Source organism: Homarus americanus, unplaced genomic scaffold (genome assembly GCF_018991925.1).
Source record: "Homarus americanus isolate GMGI-L3 unplaced genomic scaffold, GMGI_Hamer_2.0 scaffold48406, whole genome shotgun sequence".
Lineage (NCBI taxonomy): Eukaryota > Metazoa > Arthropoda > Malacostraca > Decapoda > Nephropidae > Homarus > Homarus americanus.
The window spans coordinates 1043179-1069833 of NW_024753828.1; the positions used below are offsets into that span (position 1 = coordinate 1043179).

The 26655-nt window shown below is 42.4% G+C and overlaps 1 protein-coding gene across 1 annotated transcript in view; it reads left to right on the forward strand.

The window, feature by feature from the left end:
- Nucleotides 1-9165: 9165 nt before the first annotated feature.
- Nucleotides 9166-26655, forward strand: part of LOC121855485 (CLIP-associating protein 2-like) — a gene marked incomplete at its 3' end in the record, with an annotated part of 102058 nt that continues 84568 nt past the window's right edge. The window contains exons 1-2 of the mRNA XM_042350460.1: nt 9166-9273; nt 9793-9832. Of these exons, the coding sequence (XP_042206394.1) occupies nt 9166-9273; nt 9793-9832 (148 nt within the window). The remainder of the gene's footprint in view (nt 9274-9792; nt 9833-26655) is intronic.

Sequence of the window (26655 nt, forward strand, 5' to 3'; positions counted from 1 at the left end):
TTGCTTGATTGGTTCACGTTAATTGGGTCCCGCACTGTCTGTCCAGGGTAGTCACCTCCTTCCACTTGTCGCCCACACTCTCACTCTTTGCACCTTCTTTTGTTTCCTAACTCAACAGGCCCCGGGAGGGGTTCACGTAATACCTTTAGTCCATGAATATCAACCAAGTAAAAGTGTTTGATGGAAATACTGTGATCGTCATATTATAATTTACCCCGTCATATTGATCTTAAATTTATATTATCAAAATTAAAACTTGCTTAGTGAATACCCAAACCGATCCAGCCAAGCTCATGACTTTTAGGTGTGACCTCTGACCCCTGACCCACTTTAACTGTTATAACTCTCCCTGTATGTGATTGGGGGGGGGGGGAGGTTGTGCACAGAATACTCACTCAACTGTAAACCAGCCGAGATAATCAAGAGAGTGTAGTGAAAGTGTTTGTCGTCGTCATTGGGAGAAATTGAAAGTTCACGTATACCAGCCACCAGATTTCCTTTCTAGTTTCCAGGAATTTACAGAAGTTAAGAAAAGTCGAAGCATCTTTGGAAACCCTTGGAAATGTTTCATTGAACGCACATCTCTAATCTTTTCAGCGACTCCTTATTTTCGCTCTTGTGTTTTGTCAGCTTTAGTCTACTGGTGATAAATCAAATTTCAAAACAGAGTAGTAAATTAACCACAACTTGAGTTGAACTTGGTGAAGCAACTTTATTTAGTGAAGGGGATTTACTGCTCTTGAGTTCTGTGGCTGGTGATGCAATACGGGGGACCGGAGGGGAACGGTGAGATCAGGTATCGGAGGGTAAGATGGAAGGGAGTTGGGTGGGGAAGTCGAAGAGAAGGTGGAGAGGGAGAGGAGGTGATGCGGGAAGTCAGGAGAGGAAACTTAATGGTGGGCAGTAGGGAGGAGGAGCAGGTAAAGTTTTGAAATTTAGTGTTGGAGAGGGAACGGGAGGTGAAGTTAGTGGAGGTGGTGCTGATGGACGGGGATGAAGTTGAAGGTGGGCGGGGAGGAGAGAGATTACGTAGTTGAATAGATGGGGATGGATAGGCCTAAGTCTTGAGCTACAGTATCCCAGGTGTCAGTATTATTTACGGCTGTGGCGTGGAATAATGCCAGCTCATCCATATACTGTCAGTCTCTCTCGGGGCCGTGTGGCGTATTCACCTCACTAAGAATTGGGATTATATATAAACTCCCCACATATCTATCTGTCTGATATGTGGAGTGGAGAATGTATGTTACTGGGTTTGTTGCAGGCGCGTACACAGGTATTTTTAAGAGGGTGGTCGCCTCCATTGTTAGGTGCCTGTGATGTAAGGTGGTGCCCAATAAAGTAGCCCCCGGAGAGCAAACCTGAATCTGAATATGAAGGAGACCGGGTAGGTGGAGAGGGTCAAGGAGCAACGCGGAGTGCTGGAGTATGCTTGCAATCTTTTGTTTCTCGTCTTAAACGAGACTGGGTTCTTAGCGCCCTTATCTGTAACATTATGAGATGTTTTTATTACCACCATGCTATTGTACTATCCCAGATGTTACTAAATGTTACATAATACTTCCTTGAGATAAATGTATAGTATATATCAGGTGCAAAAGAGAGCTCAGGTTCTCAACTGGGTCAGCCATGTTAATATTGTTATTATTATCCACTCTGTATCTGGGTTTTCTGGTTAAATAAACTGTTTCAATTCAATTCTGTTTCAATCAATTCAATTCAACTCTTGCGTTCTTAACGATAATAACCACTCAAGTATGTAACCTTTCGACAGCCATAGACTTTTTCTTCCGTGAGTATCGAAAGTTTTGCCATATGACGAACAAGCATGGTGACGTTATAAACAGTTTCGTTTCTCACCAAGAGATCTCACACTGGAAGCTTCACCTCTTAGTCACAAAGAATGGAGTGAAGAGAAATTGTCATCTCTTTTAGGTATTTTGACCTCCCTATATACAGTAATTTATATCTGATTAAGATATTGTGTGTGTGTGTGTTGATCTGTCTTCAGCAGTAGTTTCCAAATTAATTGTTATTAGTTGGCCTGTTCGTCTCTCGTACTCTTCTACAATTGTGACGTTTTACCCCAAGTTGCGGGTTGTGGTGTAGCGGTTACTTCGGCTCGTAATATCGGGTTGTGTCTTTGCTTCGTGCACTATTACCATCTTTTACATTTCCGAGGAACCGCGTGCGCGTTGGTTATGGTTGTAGAATAATGACTGACTGTCCAGATGGTTTGGGGAGGTTGTTGTTAAAGTAATGTTAGTTGCGAAGTTGTAATAGTGTGTTATGTTTTTGTTAGCCATGTATTAATACAGTTTGTAGATCTTTTGTATATTCGCAATGTTTCCGTGCAATGTTGATACTGGGTGACAACAGCTTACCTGAAGCAGTGCGCGTGTGTGTGTGTCGTAACACGTGAATACCGAGGTGGTGGTGGTTGTGGTCCGTGAAGGAGGGTGGGTGCGTGTCGCACTGATTTAGTGGGTGCGAGGTGCTGCTCTTTTTATTTTTTAAACGTGTGGGGACTACAGGCGGGAACTGGGAGGTAAATTTATGGCCTCACTCACTTGTTTTATCTAAGTTACCACCCCAGCCGTCCTCAGTGCCGGATCCTGGAGAACTACTATGCCTTTGGTTACACTTCCTTATCTCTTCTCAACCTGTAATGGTCCTAGTTGCCCCGCCTTTATTTTTACTGTCTTGATGACTGTCATTAACATAGTTGTTTGAAATGGATCCTGAAATGTTTTATTGGTATGGAAAACTTTGAGTCTGTTAACACATATATATCTAAACAAAGGGGCAGCAGCAGGCTCATGATTCGTCGCAATATAGAGGTTCAAGGGATTGAAGGGGATCATAGTTGGTGTGTGTGTGGTTGGGGGGGGGGGCATCCGGGCGTGTTTGTGTGCGCGTGCGGGCGTGTGCTGGCATCAGTAATTTTCCTTGGGAGAAGCAACCGCAGGAATATGGTGGAGAGCGGGGCACCACTACCTTGACCACTGGCCGGAAGTATAACGGGACCACCCCGCCGGAAGTGGACAGGTATGTTAGCGGCGGCCGGGTACGTGACCACCTTACACCTCCAATTACTGGCCTTCTTGCATCGCCACGACCATCTTGTTAACCCACACTTTGCTACCTGACCCCTCGCGTTTGTTTTCCTTCGTAGGAAGTTGAAAGGCGAGATAGACAGAGTACTGCTACACATACCGAAGTGACAAAGACGTTTATCCAAGGCTCATGGAGAGCTTGTCTTGCGTGTTGCATGAACGAAAGTTGTTAATGCCGTGATGTAAACTGTGCTCTGTTTAAGATAGTTGCCAGTGTTGTGTAAAGTGTATGATGTGTAGGAACAGAGACTATCACTTAGTAGACACTAGAAGAATAAAAGATGAAGAGGAGGGGGCTCTTGTGTGTGGGTCTTTAAGAGACGATTGACAGAAATCAGTGTTTTAACAAGAAAGTTGGCTGGATTTAAATAGCTGCGGGTCGGCTGACTCAATTTCTTCGTATTTTGTAAATTTAAAAAGAAAAGGATAAATTTAAGTTAAGAGAAAGTAATGAACAAGAGACGTGATGAAGATGGCGGGAGGACAGGTCAGGTGTTCGATATGACCTGTTTTTTAAGTAGACAGGATTTTATTTATGGGAAGGTGGAGTTGGTTTGCAACACACCTCCGTATATATGATGACGGTCAAGGATGAACAGTCGGTAATAAATTAGTCAGGGAAGACTATATAATTAACAGTTCAGCACTTAGTCTCTTAAAACACTTCACTGTTCCCTAACATTATGCTGCGCACTCGACCAGAAGGGTCTCGTTTCGTTGAAGGTGGGAACGTGCACCAGGGATGGAGGGTGGGGGGGGTTGCAGCTCCTCACAGGTAGCAGCAGTAAAGTCATTCATCGTGTTAGTTTATATCCCACGTGTGGTTCTGTGGAAACGTGAGAATTCCCCGGTGAAGATAAACTAGAGACTGGAAGAGCTGCCAACACTATCAGAGTTGGACTAGAGATCAGAAACACACGCTGGCGCACATTAGGTCTCTTGTTTATACACAAGTGATCTCAACGCTTGGTGAAGAGTGAGACGATTAAAGGTGTACCATATATATACGGGTATAGTTTGTGTTTGTCAGTCAATAATATTTATAGCTTTTTTTTTGTCAACACCGTCAGTTACGTGGTACTATTTTCATTTTACAGTGCTCAGTCATGCCTCGAGAGTCTGGTGCTGTATACAGTAGATAGGTGAGATTTCTTGCCTCGGTGAAACTGTTGTTTATATGGCGGCCCACTTGTGACAACCACGAGGCTGCCCACAAGAGTCTCCCAGTGACCACATCCCTAGTATTGATGGGGATGGTGTTCCTCTCTCTCTCTCCCCATGGTGTCGTCTTTTGAAGGGTTAAACAGCTCATTGTAGACATTATCAGTAATTTAAAACATTAATGATGGATAAGGCAGTGTGATTCCCCAATTTATTTAACCCCCCAAGTAACAGAAAATGTATGCATGCATGCATGTATGTATGTATGTATGTATGTATGTATGTATGTATGTTTGTTTGTATGTGTGTATATGATTCACATTTTTCAAGTGAATGGAGTTTATTAGATTTGTTTTTCCTTCAGGTCGTTTAAGATAATTTATTTATTTTTCACATAATTAGAGAAACGTAATATTACTGTATAGTTATTGAAACGTGAAGGTGTTGTGGTAGAGGAGTAATGGTCATCTGGTTTAGTACACACCTGTAACTGTGGATATGTTGGCCTGACCTGTAACATAAGTGTACAGACTGAGGCCTACTCCCTGCTGAGGCACACTTACTGTACATTAGCATGGCGAACACTGCATCACTTGGTTACAACTACACTGTTTCTGGTCGCCACCTGTGGGAACCTTTAGTGCACAGTTTGTGGCAGTCGTGTAATTATCAGTTTGAGACTCGTTAACTCCTGTCCAAATTGGCCTGAATGGATGGCCAAAGTTCGACGAGTTTATTACTGCTACAAGAAATAATTAAGTGTAGCGAGGTGTTAAGTGAGGAGCGATCCATCGGCCTGGAAGCATTAAAGAACACTTCCCGGGTGTTACCACCAACTGCTGGCTAAAGTGTGGTGCTTTGTCTTTTCTACGGGAGCCAGATGGTCAGGAGTGGCAGGATAAACGCATCACAATAAACCTTCGTAGCTGTCTTACCAGTGAAGTTGAAGGTTGGGCCACCATAACTGTATATTTGGCTTATGATTAAGTGTAAAGACAGGGGTCAGTGATGGTCACAGGTCCTCACCGCAGGAATGTAGCCCCTCGACACACTTGTGTTTTCCTTCACACACCACCACGCTTGTGGTTATTTACCCCATTATGATAATACAGTAAATGCTACTGTTCGCGCCGTCAAGACATGAACATGACGTTGACATGATGACTGACAGGATCCTATGTTGTGCTCTACCTCCAGCTTTCTCGCTCACACACACACCTCCACATAAAATACGATGTCTCGCTCATTCATCACCTTTGTCACAGATTTTTCAAGAATTGTTTTTAGGTATTTGTCCGCACCGGTAAATAATAGTGCAGAAGGAAATAAGAGAAGACAAAGAATGTTGTGATGTATGTGACGTTACCGAGCACAATAACACAAGATGCCAGGCTGGTGGCTACGTAGCGTTATTACCTTCATGATAGGTTCGCCACGAAACGCGGCTGAGTTATCTCCTATTTAAGGTCAATATAGAGAAGTCCGACGGACAGCGGTCTAGTTTTCGCTGGCTCTCCGCAGTGACGTCACGTGAACTACAGCTGGCTGCCCCCCCCTCCAGTATCATCATCATCATAACCCCGTTTCCTTTATCCTGGTATAGGAGGGTTTAGCTCGGAAAGGAGGAGAAAGATGTAGCTTTAGTAAGGGAGGCTGTCTTTCGTCCCTTCATTGTGGAGGGAAGGAGACCTGGCATTATTTGAATATTCTTACTAATTTCCTGAAATTCATGCGCTTATTTCAGTGCAATTTATCTGTGGACTTGAGTTCATAACTGTGTGTGTGCATCTAAAAGGGGAATAAATATATCATGATAACTTACATTTTATTACACACACATGTCATAAATAAATAACATGTATGATTTACATCAACTGTAACCCAAGACAATCTGTTTTTCCTATCATTTTGATATTTTCATAAATTTTCTATTTTCACTTCTGCAATTCTTACTTGTTTTCTTATTTATCCTAATACTGCTGTTCAGTTTAAAGAACACAGATATTTGGCAAAGAAGGTTAAAGCATCATGGTGTACATCAACTCTATCTCAGACACAATTGTTTTGAAACAGTCTTTCCCCTCCTTAAGACTGTCCCCATGTACAGCCTTAAATACGTCTCTCATAATGGTTAATAGAGTGTTAGAAGGAACATACAGTTCACCTCTGTTTATTTCTTCTGTTCATGTTTTAGTCATGGATGTACACTCAGTGACTTTCTGGGCTAAGTGAGAGTATTTCACGCAAAACCTTCTTACAATATAGTCCTCTTCTAGAACTAAATCTATTGCTTTACCGTCATTTTCATCAGGGTTTATACACTCTCCTAGGTTTTCATTAAACTCATCACTTAACTCTTTTTCTACTTCATTGCCAATATCCAAGTCTTTGAAACATTGATTAGTTATATAGAGTTCTACTGTCAGCTCTCTTTCATTGAAAGGTGTACCTTTATCATCTGTTTGTCTAAGACCAATATTTCTTGACAAGCAGTGAAAATTATCATTAGTTGTGTTAAATTTCTCAGAAATTAGTTAAACGTCTTTTCCCAGCAATAACTTCTTGAACCTGAACTAAAATTCACAGCATTTGGATGGTCGTAGGTTCCATGCATCTGTCTTATCCACCCAAACAAATGCTCCAGACAATCTTGATTTAGTTTTATAGTTAGAATGAATTCAAGATTAAAAGACTTCTGGAGCATTTTGTACAACCCTATAAGTGACCGATATGACAATATTACCTCTTTCTGAAACTTGTAAAGGCCGTTCAACAGTGGGTTTTTTACTCTCATTGTTGTCACCTGTCATGGTTTTGGCTATCGTAGTGGTAGTAGAGTGGTATATATTATATAAAGATTATAATATATTGTGTTTCTTATATTTCTTACCGCAGAGTTCGATACCTTCACACTGGTACTTACAGGAGATTATGGTGTATCTACGTAGAAATTCACTCCACCACCCGACATTCCATGATTTATACTTGATAAATGATGATTTAATGAGTTCCATTAATTTCCAACATCCATCTAAGTTATTGGTTATACTTTGTCATAACCAATCAGTCATTACCTTTAGTAATAATAAGATAGGATCACAGATACGGGCAGATAATTGCACTTACATTTATTTGTCAAGCTTCCATACAATGATTTACAATTTGCATGGATATATGAGTCACTCACATTCACACTGCAATAAAATTAATCTTCTAAAGAGGGAATTTTCAACTTGGGAACACATGTGGTTACTCTACTATGGGTATGACTTAACAGAGCCTTAATTCTTCAAGTGAGACATTTACTGCCAGCCTGGATTGCTCTTGTTGCAACCAGGCTTCATCACAAGAACTTCTTTCACGGGGAATAACAACACAAAGGTACTCTTGGGTCACCACACATAGTCTCTCGTCACTGACAGTCACTGTAGACGGTTGTCGCGGCAAGGAGAACTGGTAGGCGTGACTTGAATTAACCACTTGGCGCAATAGACCAGCCTGGATTGCTTTTGTTGCAACCAGGCTTCCACACGTGATATTTCCACGGGGATAACAAACCTAGGTTAACACACTTAGTCTCGTGTCGATCATGGTCACTGTAGACGGGTGTCATGCAGGAGAACTCTGTAAGCGTGAATTGATTAACCATTTACTGTAGGTTTGGTAGGCCAGCCTGGATTGCTCTTGTTGCAACCAGGCATCCACATGTGATATTTCCACGGGGATAACAAACCTAGGTTAACACACTTAATCTCGTGTCAACGAAGGTCCACAGGACAGGGTGGCGGTGGAGACTGTGTGTGGTGACCCGGTCCCTTCAGGAGGGAGAGGGTGAGGACCTAGGCCCTAGGGGATACTACTTCAAATGAGGTTTTTGGGGCGTGAGGCGCTGAACAGTACAGTACAACACTGTCTCACTGGCCTCCCCCTATGGAAGAATATCATACCACTAATGGAAAATGTGTAGCAGTTATGGCTGACCGGGTGCCTTATCTCTAGTAAAATAACTTTGGAGTTGGCTGACTAGCTCACATATCCACTAATGAAATAGTGATGACAGAATCACTGCTCGCCTGGTCCCTTATCTACCTTAACAAACATTTGGAATGGGTTGCGTGGGGTAGACCCAACGCAACCCATGACATCACCACTTCAATCATTATATTCAGAACATTTACTTGGTCTCATAAATTAATTCCAAATACATAAAGTGATTGTTTTTCATCAAACTTATGAGAAGAATTAATAATGTCAGACCATTCGTCCACCAGATTTATGAAGTCTGCAGTTTCCTTCCAATTTCTACTCTCCAGTAGTCCTCTTTCTCCAAGATATTTCAGTGAGCTAGAGCTTGTCTTTGACAACAACTGGACTGCATATTTAACCCGCTGTCGTTGCTGACCCCATACATTAAAATGCATTTCACTTAATTTGTATGCTAAACCACTCTCTATCTTATTTGCTGTCATCATTTCCTGAATAGTGGAATCAGATATTAAGCTTCCATCCTTTAGGTAAAATCCTGAATCGAGAAAATTATCCCTAATTAATTTAATCAAATGTGACACGTCTGCAAACACAAATATATCCCGATCAGCACTCGGGTTTTTTAAAGATATTTTCTTTCTTTCCACGGGATCAGTGTTAAATTCTTTCCACATCCTAAGGTTACTGGAGCCTCAGTCGTTCACCAATGCAACGACAGGGTAACCTGCGTGCTCAAGCTCTTCTATTAAAGTTAACAAGATCTTTTGTATATATGGGACATCAAAGTCATCAAAATTGGCTGCTTCCAATTGCCTTCCAGTCCGCTTAGCATGACAACCTGGATTTTCTCATGAAGCTTATATAGGATGTCCTTACCTTTTTCGTGACTCCATTCCTCGCAATGGCCATTTCATCTAATGATATCACAGCTAACCTTTCAAGTGGACTAAAAGTGTCAGACTTTGTCTTCATGAGTGACAGCACAGAGCGTAAGATGCCAGGTTCGCAGGCAAAATTCTTGGCTCGTTCATTAAGCGTTGTTTTACTCGGCAAAGGAATTCCTTTTTTAGTTCTCAGATATTCATTACATTTGGGACTTATGCTTCTCAAAATTAAAGCCTCAGACAGTGGTGTGTACACACAAATGGCCCGGGTAAGACTGGGGTCAACTTGTCAAGTACAAGGAGACTCAGGCAGAGTGGATCACCTGACGTCATCACTCCCGCCCGCCTTGGACCTCGCCTGCATGGCCGACCTCTCTATATTGACCTTGCTCCCATTGTACCTCAACAAAATAGTTTCGGCAATCTATATACTTTTTTAATTGTTTATCTTTCTGTAATTTAGTATATATGAATTTATTTTATCCGTTGATTCTTCATTCGGATTGTAATTTATTTTTTGTTTTCTTTGCAGGTATGTTTGGTGGTCATGGTGGTGGTGGACGGCCCTTGATAAGTATTGTACTGATGTATTCTCCTTTCTTACACTGGTATGCTCACCTCGCACCTGCAGGCCACACCAGTAGTGCTTTGTGTTTCAGGATCTGAATTCCTTCACATCAAAGGGTAATAATAATATTCTATTGGCGTGGGTTAGGATGGATTCTTTACGTACTGTGTTCTAATGTTTTCCCAGTCATTATTGTGTTCAAATACTAAATGTTGTGTTTGCGTCCGTTTCCTTGTATTATGTCAGTATGGTCCTCGGGTCCAACATTTACCACTGTTTGCTTCCCAAACCTAACGTTAATCCCTTCTTAATTATAATAATAATAATAACGATGATAGAAATAAATAATGATAATATTAAGAAGAAGAAGAAGAACTAAGCCAAACACTCTGTCTTATGTTTTATTATTCATCATATACAGTGACGGGTATAAGAGGGAGATGTGTGTGTGTGTCAGAGGATTAAAGGTGATGTGGCACGTGATGTACACTAGAGTGTGTTGAGCACAAGTAACCCGTGACCACCAGTAAGGATCCTGTTTAATGTCGATTTATCATCAACAATTTATTAGCTGAGATAATAAATGCAGCGACCCCCGGGCAGCAGCAGGTGGTGGTAGTGGTGACGGCTCACTTGATCAACGCTTTAGTGACGCCTGCATGACCTTGTTGGTCCCTTGCCCCAGCTGGCTGAGAAGTGATTGATGACATCGGAGACAAGGTGGGGCATTGTCGTGGGCATGGTGGTGATACTGACTAATGGTGTTCCTATCATTGAAAATTCTTGTGTGGAAAATCAGAAGATGGTGTAGAAGATGACTGATGCTCTCGTGGCCTCCTGGGGCGTAAATTTCACAGGTCACGACGTGGACACCTTCCTGGGTACACCGACCATTTTTCCTCACAGGTGTTGGGAATTTTGCTTAAATTGGGGAGTTAGGAGAAACAAATCATGTGGTGGTTTGAATAAAACTTGTTGATGATGAAGAACTTTGATGGCGAGAAAACTCATTTGAGGTGGCGCGCTGCCTGTTGTGACAAATAATGAGTGTTGTCGTGATGGAGGGATTAGCGTTTAATAATACCACAAGGTAAATGGTGCTGTCAGGTAGGTGTACGTGAAGTTATGTAAGGACACGTAGTGAAGGTGAGTGCCAAGGCAGGTGACCTCCTGGCCACCAGCCAGGTCTCCCTACACTCATCTTAACCTCACACCATCATCATCCGTCAAAGTCAGTCATGGCCGCCACCCAAGCCTCTGCCCTCCAGTTTACCTTAATGTTGAAGTCCAATTATTGCAGTAACATGCACCTCAACGTCCTGCTAGTATTATAAGAATCATAGCTATGCCGACTAAATTTACAAGATGGAGCTTGATACATTCCTGTCAAGTGTACCTGATTAACCGGATGGAAATTAATGTACTCTGATGCGATTACTTGACTGGCCTGCAGGTGGGATGTGAAAACAGTGTGATCCAAGCGAGCGTTGAGGAGGGAGGAGGGGGTAATGGAGAAGCTCCCTCCTCACTCGCCTCATGACCTTACTAATAACCTGGAGTATGGTTATGAAATGCACTACAGCTGGTTATAACACTGCCCAGTCTGCCCGGCACTTGGAGGAACCCAGTCAGGTGTAAAAGGGAAAGTTTGGGAACCTGTGTTTGTGTGCGCGCGCCTCGAATTCTAGTGTTTTTTAACCGTCTCCTGATGGCATTTCAAAATCGACTATGGAATTTGTTGGGTATGTGATGACTTGTTGCCACGGGACTCGTGTTGTTATTAGGGAAGCATGACCTGTTTTGGAGACCAGCTGATGGGTGTTATGAAGTGTCATGATAAGGATGCAAATCATTATACCAATGGCATTTTTATATTGGGAAGAGCCGGTAGAGAGAGAGAGATTGTTCAGTAGTATCGTCTTACCAGGAATGGCCAGAGATGAGTGAGTGGCAGGCCACAAGGATGGTCGACTCCAGCACGTCCTTGTCGGCGGGGTGTGGTGGAGGCTCGTCACGCTCACTTGCCACACCATCTTCCTATCTCATGTGCACGTAGGCAGGTAATCCGACAAGTCACGCTGTTTTGTCCCTACTGGCACTATGATACACCAGTGTTAGTTAACTATTAAAGGGCAAAATCAGGGGTACCTAGTGACAGCACTAGGATCCCACTTCCTCTATCAAGGAATAAACAATTGAAATTGAAAATTGAAGGGCAAAATAAATGGAAGGATCAATAGAACGTGGTAGATATAGACTAGCTATAGGCGGACGTCTGATGGTGTAAAAGCCGGTGAGACATTATAAACCGCAGCTCAGTAGTAACTTTATTAATCTCATATGAGGGGAATAAAACCAAGGCTTTGTGGAAAATGTGTTGTGCTAGGTCTGTCGTGCCCACTGATGTCACCCGCTGTATAACCTAATAACGATGTTCAGAATGAAATGTTCATTATTTAGCTTGTGTACAGTGGATGGTGGGTGGGTGTTATGGACGAGGGTGGGTCGTGGTATGTTGCCAACACTCCGTTTACTGGTCTGCAGCTTCCATGCTCTCTCTCTCTCTCTCTCTCAGCTTCCATGCTCTATATATATATATATATATATATATATATATATATATATATATATATATATATATATATATATATATATATATGCAAATAAATCACTGTAGGTGCGCGTGATCCAGGTATATGCTGATAACCACAAGGAAAAAGAAAACACGAAGTTCCCAAGCGCTTTCGTGTAATTCACATCTTCAGGGGTGAGTACAAACTAAAGTAGAAGTGCAGAACAAGTTATATATACAGAGGAGGGTGAGATCAAGTCCACAGAGGTCAAGTATAGGTAATGACCCTACTAATCTTCACAAAAGCACCGCAGCGGTCGGTAGTCAGGTCAGAGGGAAAACTGACCCAACCTTCTCACCTGGTTACAAATATTCTTAATTACAAAATTGTCCAATTTGTACATACCATTACTCAAATTCATGTTAACGGATTCGGTATGTTTAATGAGACTAGATTCTATAATGTTCCTACTGTCAATTGAATTACAAGGTAATATTGAGGAGGCATTATCCCAGTCAATGTAATGTTTATTATCCCTCAGATGAACAAACAGAGCATTGGATTCCTGGCCTGTCCTAACACTATATTTATGCTGTTTAAGTCGAGTTACAAGATCTTTACCTGTCTGGCCTAAGTAAAACATTACATTCCTTGCAAGGGACTTTATAAATGCAGCCATATATATATATATATATATATATATATATATATATATATATATATATATATATATATATATATATATATATATATATAAAATATATATATATATAATATATATATAATATATATAATATATATATATATATATATATATATATATATATAATATATATATATATATATATATATATATATATATATATATATATATATAATTTTTTTTGGGGGGTGGGGGTGCGGGTGCTCCAGGCTCGATAGTGAAGGTGAGACGTTTATTTGAGGAGGCTGCCCCTCTCTGGCATTAGTCAGCCGGTGTGATGGTGGTCATTGACTAGTTTGGAATTTCTTGGAACTCCCCAAGAGTCGGTTTCTTACCTTTTAATTTGCGTGACAGATCATTGTTATTTTACCCGCTGATTTAAAGCTTTGAACTTTCGTTTTTTGCTTGTTTGATATGACGTAGAGTGACTGAAGAGAAACTTAAGAGTGCCTTTGGCGTTGGAAACACGATGAGATCCGTAAGCCATGTTGCAGCCACTGCTTGCAAGTGGCGGTTTATGACGGGTAATTGACGGTGAATCTCTTGGCTGGGTCTGGGAACGAGGACCTGCGTCTTACCTGCTGCTGGTTATATCTTGCGTGTTGTCGTTATCACAGACCATCGTCACATGGCCACAGGCTTCTGCGGTACATTGCCACGTCTTGATGGTTAGTTTGCAGATTTTTTGACGGGGTATTATTGCTGTTGGCGAGCCATGGCTGATGCTTGTGGGGGGGGGGGGTATCCTAGAGGTGTGTTCATATTTATGAATTGCGTAACTAAAGATACAAGTGTTGGGTAGCCCTGTGACTTAAATATTTGCGTTCTGTCTCTCGACCCTATATTATAATTATGTCATTTGATTTGCCTTCCATTTTTTTAGGGTTGCAGAAACAATTTATTTTCATCTCCCGGATACAGAGTATCAGTGGGTGTTTGTTGTTTGTGTGTAGTAATCTTCAGGTTTAGATTGGAATGCCTAAGGACAGTTGTGGACAGGACCAGTGATAGATTAATTAAGTTTGGCAGGGTGTGGCAAGCAGCAGTGTGGAGGTGAAACACGACTGCTTACCTCCCATACCCGTGCAGATGGTAACATGATACCTGCGCATACTTATGGAAGAAAATTTTTTTATTATCCGAGTAATATGCACCAAATAGAGGCGGTATATTCCGTGCTGTGTGATGTTGGCGGTGTGTGACGGTCCGGTACTAGTAGAGGTATGCTATAAAGTGTTTGGATAGGTGATATATGCGTGACTCAGCGTGTTGATGAGACAATGCTGCCGTTAATTATCCTCGTGGTGGTCTGCAGCATCCTTATGTTATGGCTAAAGAGGTCGCTGGCGGCACGTTGACTCCGCGGAAGGACCCTACAGGAAGTTGTTAGGTTTTTGTTATCCTCAGACTCCAGGCAGTAGCTGTAGAGACATTCGCCCGATAATCTTTTGTATGACGCGAGTTGTGTGTATTGTTATATGGGAGGACTGGGGTGGTCAGACACTGTTTACACTAATAATATAACACAGTGTACAATATAATGGCGAATTTTTGTTCTGGATAGAAACGTCGTCGCCTGTGATGATTCCAGCTGGGAGTAATACTGTTGATCTTACTGTGTATTCTGTGTAGACATGACGGCTGACGGTGGAAACTTGGTGGACTGTCCTGTGCCCTTCCGTCTCCTCTTCACACATCTAGCTATAAAAAAAGATAGTGTAAAAGAATGTGCTGCGTCATAAGAATTCGCAGTTTATGCTGAGTGTACCGGTGATGACTGTTAAGGCTTGTGAAGTGATGGGAAGGAAGAGGGGTAAGGAGGGTTTAATGCATGACTTGTGCCTAGGTCGTGGCAAGGAATGTGACTTACAGAATCGAGAAAGTCGTTCAAAATTCTGTATGGCCTCCGGCACGGACAACTCGTCAAAACAACTCCGCACACGCCGCCACGCATTATTACACCTGAACCTTACCTGTGACTCAACCACTCAGGCTCTTCATAGTTCACTACAGCTGGTTCTGGTACGCAGACACTAGTGTGTGTGTGTGTGTGTGTGTGTGTTTACCGGTTATATTCTCTGAGGGACTTACAGTATATGCCGACAGATCCACCAAAGTTCAGCGAATCATCAGCGAATCACTATTCAAAGTTGCCATCAAAGGACGGAATCTGAACGTGACAACAACTCCAGCACCTTCATGTCTGTCCTCACCCCTGCGACCAGATCGTGGCCTTGAATATTGAGTATTTGTCCTGGTTTTTACTTTGTTCGTGTGAAGGTTAATGGGATGTAAAACTAGTACCAGCACTTGAGCAGGAGGTTTCCATGCGTGGGCGGGTAGTGAGCGTGACCACAATAACGTTGTACACCTCATTACCTCCCGACCTTCCTTCTTTCTGCACTACTGCTCCGCTCTGCTCTGGTCTTCTTCTGCTGTTAAAAACATTCTTACCCTTAATCTTACCACACTGTTTAACATAATTTCAGTTCTTCCGTATAATTCACAAATTTGTGGTCACTATAAAATAACAGCAATATTCTCGTGAGCTTTACAATTACTATACTGTATTGTTATATACCCAGCTGGGGGCTTGGCGTGTGTCGAGTTAGTCCTCCCCCCCACAATATCCTCCACAGTACCACCATACACCTCGACTTACGCTGGAACTCCTCAAGTGCCGCCACATTACGGCTTGAGTACTCCGCCTCCCACACACACACACACACACACACACACATTGCACCGGGTGATTATTATTGTTTTAAAGTACCTGAAGTCAACATTAAATTATTTCTGCTGTAGTAACAAGATCGAGGAAGTCACTACTCGGATTTCGTTGTTTACACTTCATCTAGATGCAGAATGATGTGTTTTATTTTATTCACCGTTAACAGATGCAGCTGAAACAAGGATCGCTGTACTGCTGTTCGCGGAGAGAGATTGTCGACATAATTGTTATGGATAACATATTAGGAGATTAGGTTTCTATTCTGATAACGTCGTCACTATCTAAAGATATGGTACTTGATGAAGTGTTGATGCACCGTCCTTAATAACAAATGTGTGTGTGTGTCGCGCGCCTTGGCTCCATGCCTTTGCCCACTCACCGCCCCGTGTGGTTTTGAGGTGTGTATGTGTCCGCTATTACTGTGTTAATGGTTTATCCCTCTCCTGTTTTATGTAAAATTACACGATCACGTGAATATACGTACTTGGTAAGCGCTGTGATTTTAATCTTGTTGGACATTTTAAACATTGGGTTAAGTTAAACGTGTGTGTGTAGTTGGTCGGTGTCTTCTTTTGTTGAAGGAGAGTTAAATGACATTTAAGTGGATAACAAGCACCTGCGTCAGTCAGGAGTTGGTTTGACTCGCTTCGCTGAGTGTGTGAGGCCCCTAGATGCCACACCCTCTGCCCCCATCACATACATGTTTAGTTTTTCTTTAAACACATTGAAAAGTATGGTAGACTCACGTGTGCACATACCTGCCTCTACCTACACTCGCATATACCCTATACATTCATATATTCACAAACACTGGAGCTTGTGTGAATGAGGTGAAGGGTGTGGTGTGTGGGATGATGGGTGGTGGTGAGGGGCAGGAGCAGGTCCCACCGGAAGTGGTCCGGGCTCCTGGCGTGGCCACGTACACTGACGGGGAAAAAGTGGTTCTTTACATGTTTGGCCTCAGGTGGTAACGGGGGAATTACCGGGTATTGTTGTCTTGTACACACGAGTAACTGGACGATAAATATAGTATTTGATGGATTATATTTATTTTGTGTGTAAATGTGTAGGGATCATTGACATAAATAACGGTACTTTATGTCGTGGATGGAGGTGATTGTCATTCCTTTGTGATTTATTATTTAAACATATGGCCCATCCCTTGGAATCGATCCGTAACTTAAAATATATGTTAAAGACATATTTCTAGGGATGCTGAAGTTGGAGAGGCGCCTCACGCTCACTTCCTCAGGCTACAACAGCGTCGTCCTGGAACAAGATGAGCGAGGAGGACACTCGCGCCATCACTCTACAGTATATCTCCTGCCTTAGCGCTGACAAATGGCCAGGACTGTTTATCATGTCAACTACGTCTCCTCATCTTAATGACCAACACCGCTTTTACCTCGGTCTCAACCACGATTTATTTGCATGCCTTAATCTGTTAGTGATGTTGATAGTCGCACTGACGGTCGTGTTATTATTATTATTATTATTATTATTATTATTATTATTATTATTATTATTATTATTATTATTATGATGATGTTAGAGACTGTCGGGTCGGAGAAATACTTACTCGTGTTAAATAATTACAACAGATGTGTAGGAAGTTGATACGGGGTGTAGTACATGAGGAGGAACCTGCAAGTACTCGATGTTATTAAGGTCAGGGAAGGGATTGAGACTACTGAAGTATCCTTGTGTTAGAAGTAGTCAATAGGTATTATATGTGTCGGGCAGGGGGGTGGTAGGAAGCACGAGAGGTAGGCTGGGTCAAGCCTCCCATGGTAGAGCCTCACGTTGGTGTGGACCACAAAATTCTTTTCTAATATTGGTCTTTTTAACCTTGGTTTTAACAGATTTTTTTATTGATTGCTGAAACGTCGAAAAATATATATATATTTATTTTTTTGTCTTTTCACTATTGTTATGTAATGACTGCAAGTTAGTTACCATATGCACTCATTAACCATTTTTTTTTTACTTTTAACATTTCCCTCTGCAGTGTATTTTCACGTCGATGATCAGTTAGATTAAAATAAACATTGATTGAGTTTCACATACTGTATAGGGTAAAGCCATGTCGTGCAAGCGTGCTGAGTCTTGTGGAATGAATGCCAATGTACTCAGTACCATTGTGTGTGTGTGTAGTTAACAAATAACATGGTTCGGCATACTGGCTACACTGTACACGTAATGATAAGGTGGAAACAATTACTGGCGACTAATGAGTGTGTGATGGTTGATATTGAGAGTGAAGGTGAGGGGGAAGGGGAGCGAGGTCGTGCTATAGGTAGTTACGTGATGGGTGGTATACCATCCTTGGGCAGGTCCTGCTGGTGCTGCAGGTGGGGGCAGGGAGCGTGTGACCCACTGCGGTTTTCTTCCCCCTGTAACCCAAACCTCCACCACAACCCCGACCACTTGTGCCTCATCCCTGTCACTGTGTCTCCTGTTATCCACACCTCTCTCCCTAGTCCTTCCTGGCTCCAACCTCCGAGTTTGTTTGTCTCCTGTTTTTAAATTTTATTCACCTCCTTCCCTCACTGGCAGATAAGTTAGGGTGTTAGTCTTCCCACAGACGACGTATACCTGTAGGTGAAGAAAATGTTGAGGATGGTGATGGACACTGTCGACATTTTAGGATTGTCACAGGATGATAATTGTACTTAAAGCGAGTATTTAGACAAAGATCATGTTGAAGGTAGCCAGACTGATGCTTTAAGAGGCAGATATAATTTTTTTCACCCTTTTTTTTTAAGGTAGTCGGAGGGTACAGTAGTATTGTACCATGGTGTATACGCTTGTCGTTTCACGGACCATGTGGACAAAAATAGGATCTTGCAACCCGGCCTGGGTGAACTTGATACCAGGTCACAAGGGATCATTACAGCGCGGGTTTCTCGCCTTTTCACGGGAATTAATTATTGCTTGCGATATGATTATGTGTGACGAATCATAGTTTTGCACAACCAAAAAAAAAAACTCATCATCGGTCATACGAAGTTCCTGAATTGGTCTTGCGTTAGGTGTCATGTACAATACTTGTTAGGAGTGAGCCAGGGTTAAGGGTGTGTTGAGAGTTGTGTGAGTGAGTGCTAGCCCGGGTGTCTAGGTTAGGCTCCTGGTACTCTAGATAGTTGAAGGTCGTCATTAGGGCAGGTACTACGCCATTATGGGGTCAGCCCGGCTGTGTGGATTCCAGAGCGCCAGGCCCGCAGGAAAATCAGGGTCCACGACTGGGCCTCCTCCACTGACAGTGAAAGCATAGCCATCCTCGCGGGCATTCATGAGGGGGCGACCTGTGCTCGCACTGAACGCCGGAACCTCCTTATAATCAGTGACAGCACTTCTGCGCTAGCGAGGCTCAAATTACCCTCCCCTGCCGCCCAACACACCCTAGCCGCCGTCGCCGGGCTAGAACAAACTGATGACATCCGTGTCAAGTTTATTTGGATCCCGTCACACATAGGAATAACTGCCTGTGACACTGTTGATCGGCTTGCCAAAGAAGCGACACAAGAAGATATTGAAGCCACCCTCGCCCTCTCCCTGAATCATCTCAAATCTCGCATACACGCCACACAACAAGAAGCATTCGACGAAAATTGGACACCTGAAACAACGGGGTAGCGTCACACAACGCCACTATGACGCTGTAACCGGTGACGACAACCGCCAGTATCAATCCCTGACTCGATCTCAACAGATAATGTACTGTACATGAGACTGCGCCTAGGGTACAGGTACCTATGGGAGTACATTGGCAACCCTGAGCCTGGCTGCACTGTTTGTAAACTTTGTGGTCAACCCGACTCTCACACCCTCCGTCACTACATCCTCACTTGTCCTATGACCTCCTCCTACAGGTCCCCAGCCGTTACCAACACCTCTTCCCTCCCTGACCAGATATCCCTCCTCCTAGTGACAGGCCTGGCACCTGACATTATTAGGGATCTGCCACGCTTTGCCATAAACAGATGAAATGTACCGGGAACTTTCCCCACACACACTCATCATTCTGTCACTTTATGTAACTTGCTGACAAAACCCATGACCCTTCAGGCTTTTACGGCCTTAATGCATGAGTCATAAAGGCAAGCATGAACTTAGCATGCTTCTCAGATGGGCACTGTAAACGCTTCTGCGCTTCACCTCGCACAGGATGTAAGGGGGTGCCCAATAAACTAGCTCCCTCCGGGGCAATCTAAGAAAAAAGAATCTGAACCTTAGCCTCCAGCACACCCAGCTGTAGTGGATGGTGTCTGTGGTCTCGTGATGATTCGGTACACTACACGCGTCACGTCACATTACCACCATCATAAGTTAATGTTTCTGCTGCTGGTATTTGTAATCACAGTGACTACATGGCAGCATTTTCAACTTTAATATGTTTTTCCGTGATACAATTGCATTGTTTTAATTACGCCTTTGTTCAGTGCAACGCCTGGCAACTCTGTGTTTTTATTACAGTCCGTCACATTAGGAAATGACTGTCATGAATTATGGCGGAGTGTAAGATGCGAGATAATGACATTACTAGATTTTGGGCGCGGTACTCGGTACATATCTGTTCTTAGTGTGAGTGTAATGACTCGGTGTAATAGGAAAATACAGTCTCCTGGTTGGACACTCCATTGTGTAATATTATTTATTCGAGGAACATTGTTAGTTAAAGTCTTATGCATAGATTATTGGATATGGTGTGAGGGTTGGGATAGTGATTAAGCAGATGCGGGGTGGGTGGAGAGCTTGAAAGTTGTCAACACGCTGGGAACAATCTCCTCCCTCTCACCATCTGTGTCTTGTGTTGTCACCATTCTGGTCTTAACTCAGGACTTGTGCTAGTGCGAGCTTGATTTATTTGATGTGCTTTAAGCGGGTGTGGATGGTGGGCAGTATGGAGTGCCATAAAGCACGTAATACATGAGAATCATGGCAGGTTCGCTTGATGGGCGCGGGTCGTGGTAGACGCGGGGGATTTCGGTTTTCTCGTGACAAGAAAGTGCACTGGAATATGGTGACTGGGGCCCGCGGCGGTGAACCTTCCGCTGCCCTTCCCCTGGTCACCGGTCATAGGTCACATCAAGACAAAGTACATATTAGGGTTCATTCTGGTCAGTATTAAGAGCCCTTTCAAGTCCATTGAGAATATAGTGTTCCTCCTCCTTCACATACACCCGTGGGAAGCCCAGCGTGTACCAGCCACATTGTTTCTGAAATTTAAGACTTGGCGGCAAACTGTCTGAAGCCTTATCTCTGTTTCAGCTGAGAACCTCTCTGAACAGTATTCCCCATTGAAGAGGAAATGATTTTGTTACATGTCTTGTGGCGACCAAATTTATTTCTCTCCGCTGATATGCAGCTGAACAACGTGCAGCCGTTATGAGAGCCTCGGTGAGAGACCAGTTTGAGACACACGCACGTTGGTCACGATGTCTCTTATACATATCAGTTTATTTTGTGAAACATTTCTGGGTAACCGAAATTACGACGGCAAGAGTATTATTCTTCACAAGCAGAATCGCCGCCCTCCCGGTGGCTCATCCGCTAGGCCACGGTAGGACGCCACCCTCCGAGAGGCTCCACATTGTCTCACTGTTCAGTCCCCAAAACGTCTTCTTCCATCAATAGTTCATAAATGGTGTATGTAAGTTCCACCATGTTTTTCACTACAACGGTACAGCAAAGTATATTTTTTTAGCATTAAACTGTTATTATTTTATTGTCCTATCATCACTACATATAACATCATCCATCATCACTACATATAACACCATCCATCATCCTCTACATATAACACCACCCATCATCACTACATATAACAACATCCATCATCACTGCATATAGCACCATCCATCATCACTACATATAACACCATCCATCATCCTCTACATATAACACCACCCATCATCACTACATATAACAACATCCATCATCACTACATATAACACCATCCATCATCACCACATACAACATCATCATCCATCATCACTACATATAACACCATCCATCACCACTACATATAACACCATCCATCATCACTACATATAACACCATCCATCATCACTACATATAACACCATCCATCATCACTACAGATCGGTAAAGTAGTTTCCGAGATTCTCGTGCGGACACACACACACACACACACACACACACACACACACACACAAACACAAACAAACAAACACACAGACATACTTCTTTGTTTTATATATATATACTATATATATATATATATTTATATATATACTGTATATATATATATATATATATATATATATATATATATATATATATATATATATATATATATATATATATATATATATTATATTATATATATTGTTATAAAGTCATGAGTTACCTTGTAAGAGGAAATACAGCTGTTATTTTGTTTCTCTTCACTTACTGCTGCTGGCACAACAGTCTACAGGTTTTTATATATGGCTCATCCATATAATACAATACCATGTTATACGATGACCGTGTTGTGTGGATGACTTACCCAGTCTAGAACACTGCTGATGTAGACTGGCACGGCCCTGTCTTCTTACAACTATTTTGTTCTAATAAAAGATTTTAAAGCTGTAACTCGAAAGTTCGTTCTCTGCATATTTCGGAAGAGAGCTGCGTCAACCCCGATGATCTTAACAAAATACTTGTCCCGATACAAAGAGAGGGAGAGCAATACTGCACCAGAATCTACAAACCAAAACGATTCTGCCCTTCACAGTAGTCAGTCTACTGTTGACCTGGCCACTGTGGACTGCTGTCTCTTATTATGGCCGGTACTTTGCTAACACTGCCTCACATGTAGGCACTTACGTGTAGAGGGAAGATGTACAAGGTAAACCCCGTGAAAAGTAGAGATGCATTTGCATATGATAAATTATTCTGGACAGGTGGAGCTTGAGAACTATCATCTGTTGCGTGTAAATATAAGAAACATCATTAGCAGCTCACCACAATTTTACAAAATGACTTAAGAAAAGTTCTCTTTTATTTTGCCTAATGAACTGGCTGTAGTGACGTGCAGGTCAGCTGATACAGGAACCACTGAAGACAACGTGGTGGGTGCGCGGGGCTGTAAGATTGAGAGGAGCCCCGGAAGTGTGGACTCGAGCTGTACAAACCTTATGGAGAGCCTCTTCAGTTCTCACGAGAAGACTGAGGTAGTGAGCGGTGCAAAATTATAAGTAGTAATAACCGTGACACGGTTGTGGTCACAAGTGGGTGGAACGAAGGGGGTTGTGAACCAGGTGCTGTGGTGGAAGTGTTTTCCGTGGCTACTCATTCACGGGTTGAGGTAACGAGTGGCAAGAGTGCGTTGCACCTGACCCACATCTCCGGACACTGGCCGTCGCCGCCGCCGCCTCCGTTATTGTGGCTACCTTCACCAAGGCCTCGCACCCACCCAACCTCAAGTATTGCGGCAGGAGGCGCCCCCGCCGTCTCCACTGTCAACAACTCCATCGCTGATTTTCTTTTACCGACATTTTCCCAGCGTAGACTCTTCATCACGCACCATTCATCTGTGTCACCATTTTACCGATAATACAACTTCTCCTTAATATTTAGACTATACTGTATCTTTGTTTACTTTCCCAGTGACCAGTTTTATTAACTTTCCTTCCTCCCGTTATCCTGATTCCATCTACCTTGGCTGCTGCTCCAATCCCTCTCCTGATAACAGTGTACGCAGCGCCCTTCACTCGAGAATATCCGCAGACGTTGATATGTGTGAGTTGGTCACTGGTTAGTGTGGTGGGGAAGGTTAATGGAGGGTTAATAAGTGCAGGTATTGGTAGCGTCAGCTGCTGACACCTCAGGTTATATACTGTAGAGGTGGCGCTGGAAGGTCATCGTGACCCGTCTCTGCCTCACAGTCACCTCTGTTTAACAATAAATAGCCCACACTTGGCCACTCTCTGGGCTTCATGTATGTTCGCTCTTACACCTCTTAAAAGTTTGGTTTCTACCTTTGTATCAACTTCGTAGTTTTCGATCATAAGTTTTCGGAAACATAATAAACATTTATTCTTAAAAAAACTGCATTAACAATCCAACCTTCAAGTTGTGAAATTGTAGGAATATGATATGAGCGATAATTTGTAAGTTAGGAATTTTTTTGTATATCCAAATGCCTATACTGCCCATAAATGCGTAGCGTGTCTCAAGAAAAAGAGCATTTGATTTTTGTTATTCATTGATTAAGAATATGAACGTAGTTTGTAGCGCTCAAGACTGTTAATATAACACGTGCACAAGAGTATGGTGAAGGGAGTGTTAACATTGTTGGGTTATGTTGACGTGTCATGGTGAGGCGGGCACCTCACAGTCCTGCTGCTCCTGTGATGCTTCCATAACTTCCAGTCTGCATTGTTTACTCTTCCCTCCTTCATATATCTTGCTTAATGCCGTCCAGTAGGTACAGTACAACAATCAAGGTCAGCAGGTTATTGTGTCCGGTTGGGTTTGGGAGCAGCGAGATAGATGGCGTATCCCGCACAAGAACGAAACTTTGTGGTGAGGGAATTCTTCCAGGCTTCGCCGCGTGAGTCATGCAGGAAGGTCGTGCCCTCCTCCTGCCCTATCTCTTGCCAACGTTATCATCACTTTCTCGTATCCCCCCCCCCCCTCCTCCAACCAGACAATCACTGCCATTTAATAATATTTTAGTGCATTTATACTCGCTTCAGACAAGGAGCAGACTGTTCACCGTACTGATGTGTTCGATTATTAGGAGTAATTCATTTCCTATTTCGTTTCACACTTTCGTGGACACATTCTAAAGGTGTGTGAGGAGAGTATGTTTTTCGGGGCTAGTGTGACCCGGGATAGTACAGCTCAAGGGCTGGGAGTAGAAATATGCCATCACCCTAGGGAGTGTCATGCACCTATTCACTAGTGGATATTGGTTCACGTGCTGCAGGTATAGCAACTCCTCGGTTGATCATGTTATCCCCTGGGAGGTGCGGTCGCATGCCAAGCTGCTGGAGAAGAGAGAAGCTACCGAACTCACACCAAGACCAGGTAAACTAGAGGCCACAGTTCCACGGGGGACTTGTTAGTGATTGGCAACGCTGTCCATAGAATGTTGGCTGAACGGTTATCTTTAATAATTATTATCTCGATACTTCGGGGGAAATAGCTTCCTGTCAGGTTGGCACTTATTAATGTAAACAATGTAGTAAATGTTTATATATAAAAGAATGTATATAAGTTATTTTTCCTCACACCAGGAAGAATATGAAGTCACAACAAAACTAAGGCAAACCTTGAGTACAACGCCTGTTACCGTTCTGTAGATTGGAGTGCCCTCTGACGAGAGATTATCTACAGTAGAGAGGCTTTGCTCTGTAGTATGTCTGATTTACACTGACGACACAGTTTCATTCTCATGAGTTTGGAGATCAGTGTTACCGAGTTTATTACACTTGAAACCTAAAGAATTATTAGAATTGCAAGATTCATCGAAATATGTTGTTGGCTGAAAGATTAATCGTGAATATTCCAGTTTGTTTCCATTACAACCAGTTACTTATTAACCTTTGTTTAATTATAACTTTTACAATTACAGCTAGTGAAAGGCTCAATTAAAAAAATTTGTCTTACATCACCCAAAACTTTCAAAAGAACGTTTTCCCGCCCAAATGTCACTGATACTGACGGAAATGTAAATCTTGGTAAAACTAAAATGTGTAATACATACAGCTATTTTTATTGGCTCTCGAAGTCGGTTTAAAAGTCTTTATATGTAGTAAAAACTTTGTTGTAGTAGAATCGTCGCTTTTACAATCGTTTTTGTTGTACGGTGGCACTCAAACCATAAGCCATTGTTGAGAGGTGCCTCCTGATTACCGCTAAGATCTTCTTAAGATAAAACATTTGGAAGACCTAGGTTGTAAATAAAAAATATTAGACACATAAATAAAGAGATAAATCGCACCCCCACTGTGTATAGTGTATTGGTTTGTCGTGTTGAAGGATTATCCCTCCCTCGCGATTTGACACGAACCAAATGTGGAGAGGAGAATAATGCGCCCCAGGATGATGTCAGCAATACATAACCATTGATTTACCTCCTTCAGCTGTGTTGGTGTTCAGAGGGATTAATATAGTGTGATGAATTTATCGCTCTCCCCTCAAATTTAAAATATTTTGTTTTGATAAATAAGTATCCTATCTGGCAAATCGGATAAGGCCAGTATTAGTATTTGTGTTAGTATATATGGTGACTTTTTCCTTGGATGAAACCGAATGTAAATACGAAGTTATAACTTTGATTTGAATATATTATAAGTTTTATATGAAGGTAAAATTTTGTTTCAAAGATTGATTGCGGATAAATTTAAATCAGAAGATGAGTCAAGAGTGCTTGGTTTGTGTTACGGTGTGTACTCCTTAACTTGGCGATGGCGTCGTCTAGTTCACAGTGAGGAACTATTTACTACAAAACAAAATTCTTGGATTAAAAGCATCGCTCTCGTGGTGACAACTACCGACCCTTGGAGTTAATAAGGCAAGTGAAACGGATCTTGAAATGTCTGCAGAGTTTTATGCATTGGAACTGTACTGGGCGATGCTGTGTTTCTGGGCATTAGTAGTGTAGTATGTACTGTGGTTATTATTATTGTCATTGTTGTACATTATGAATATATTGCTTTGAAACAAACTAAGCAGTATCATGATACAGAAAGCCGGTATGAAAAAGGAATCATGTGCAGACTGACGAAAAGAGTGTGAGTGTGTGTGATAGTAGTCTTGTTAGTGTTTGATAGCTTTTCATAAAATGTTGAGTAATGGTTGTTTGTTGTTGCAAAAACATAATGCCTAAGAAATTACATATCATTAGAGTAGTGGAAGCAGCTGGTTAAGGAGTAATCAGAACTAAGGAGGGGGGAGGGGTGCCTACAGTAATAGT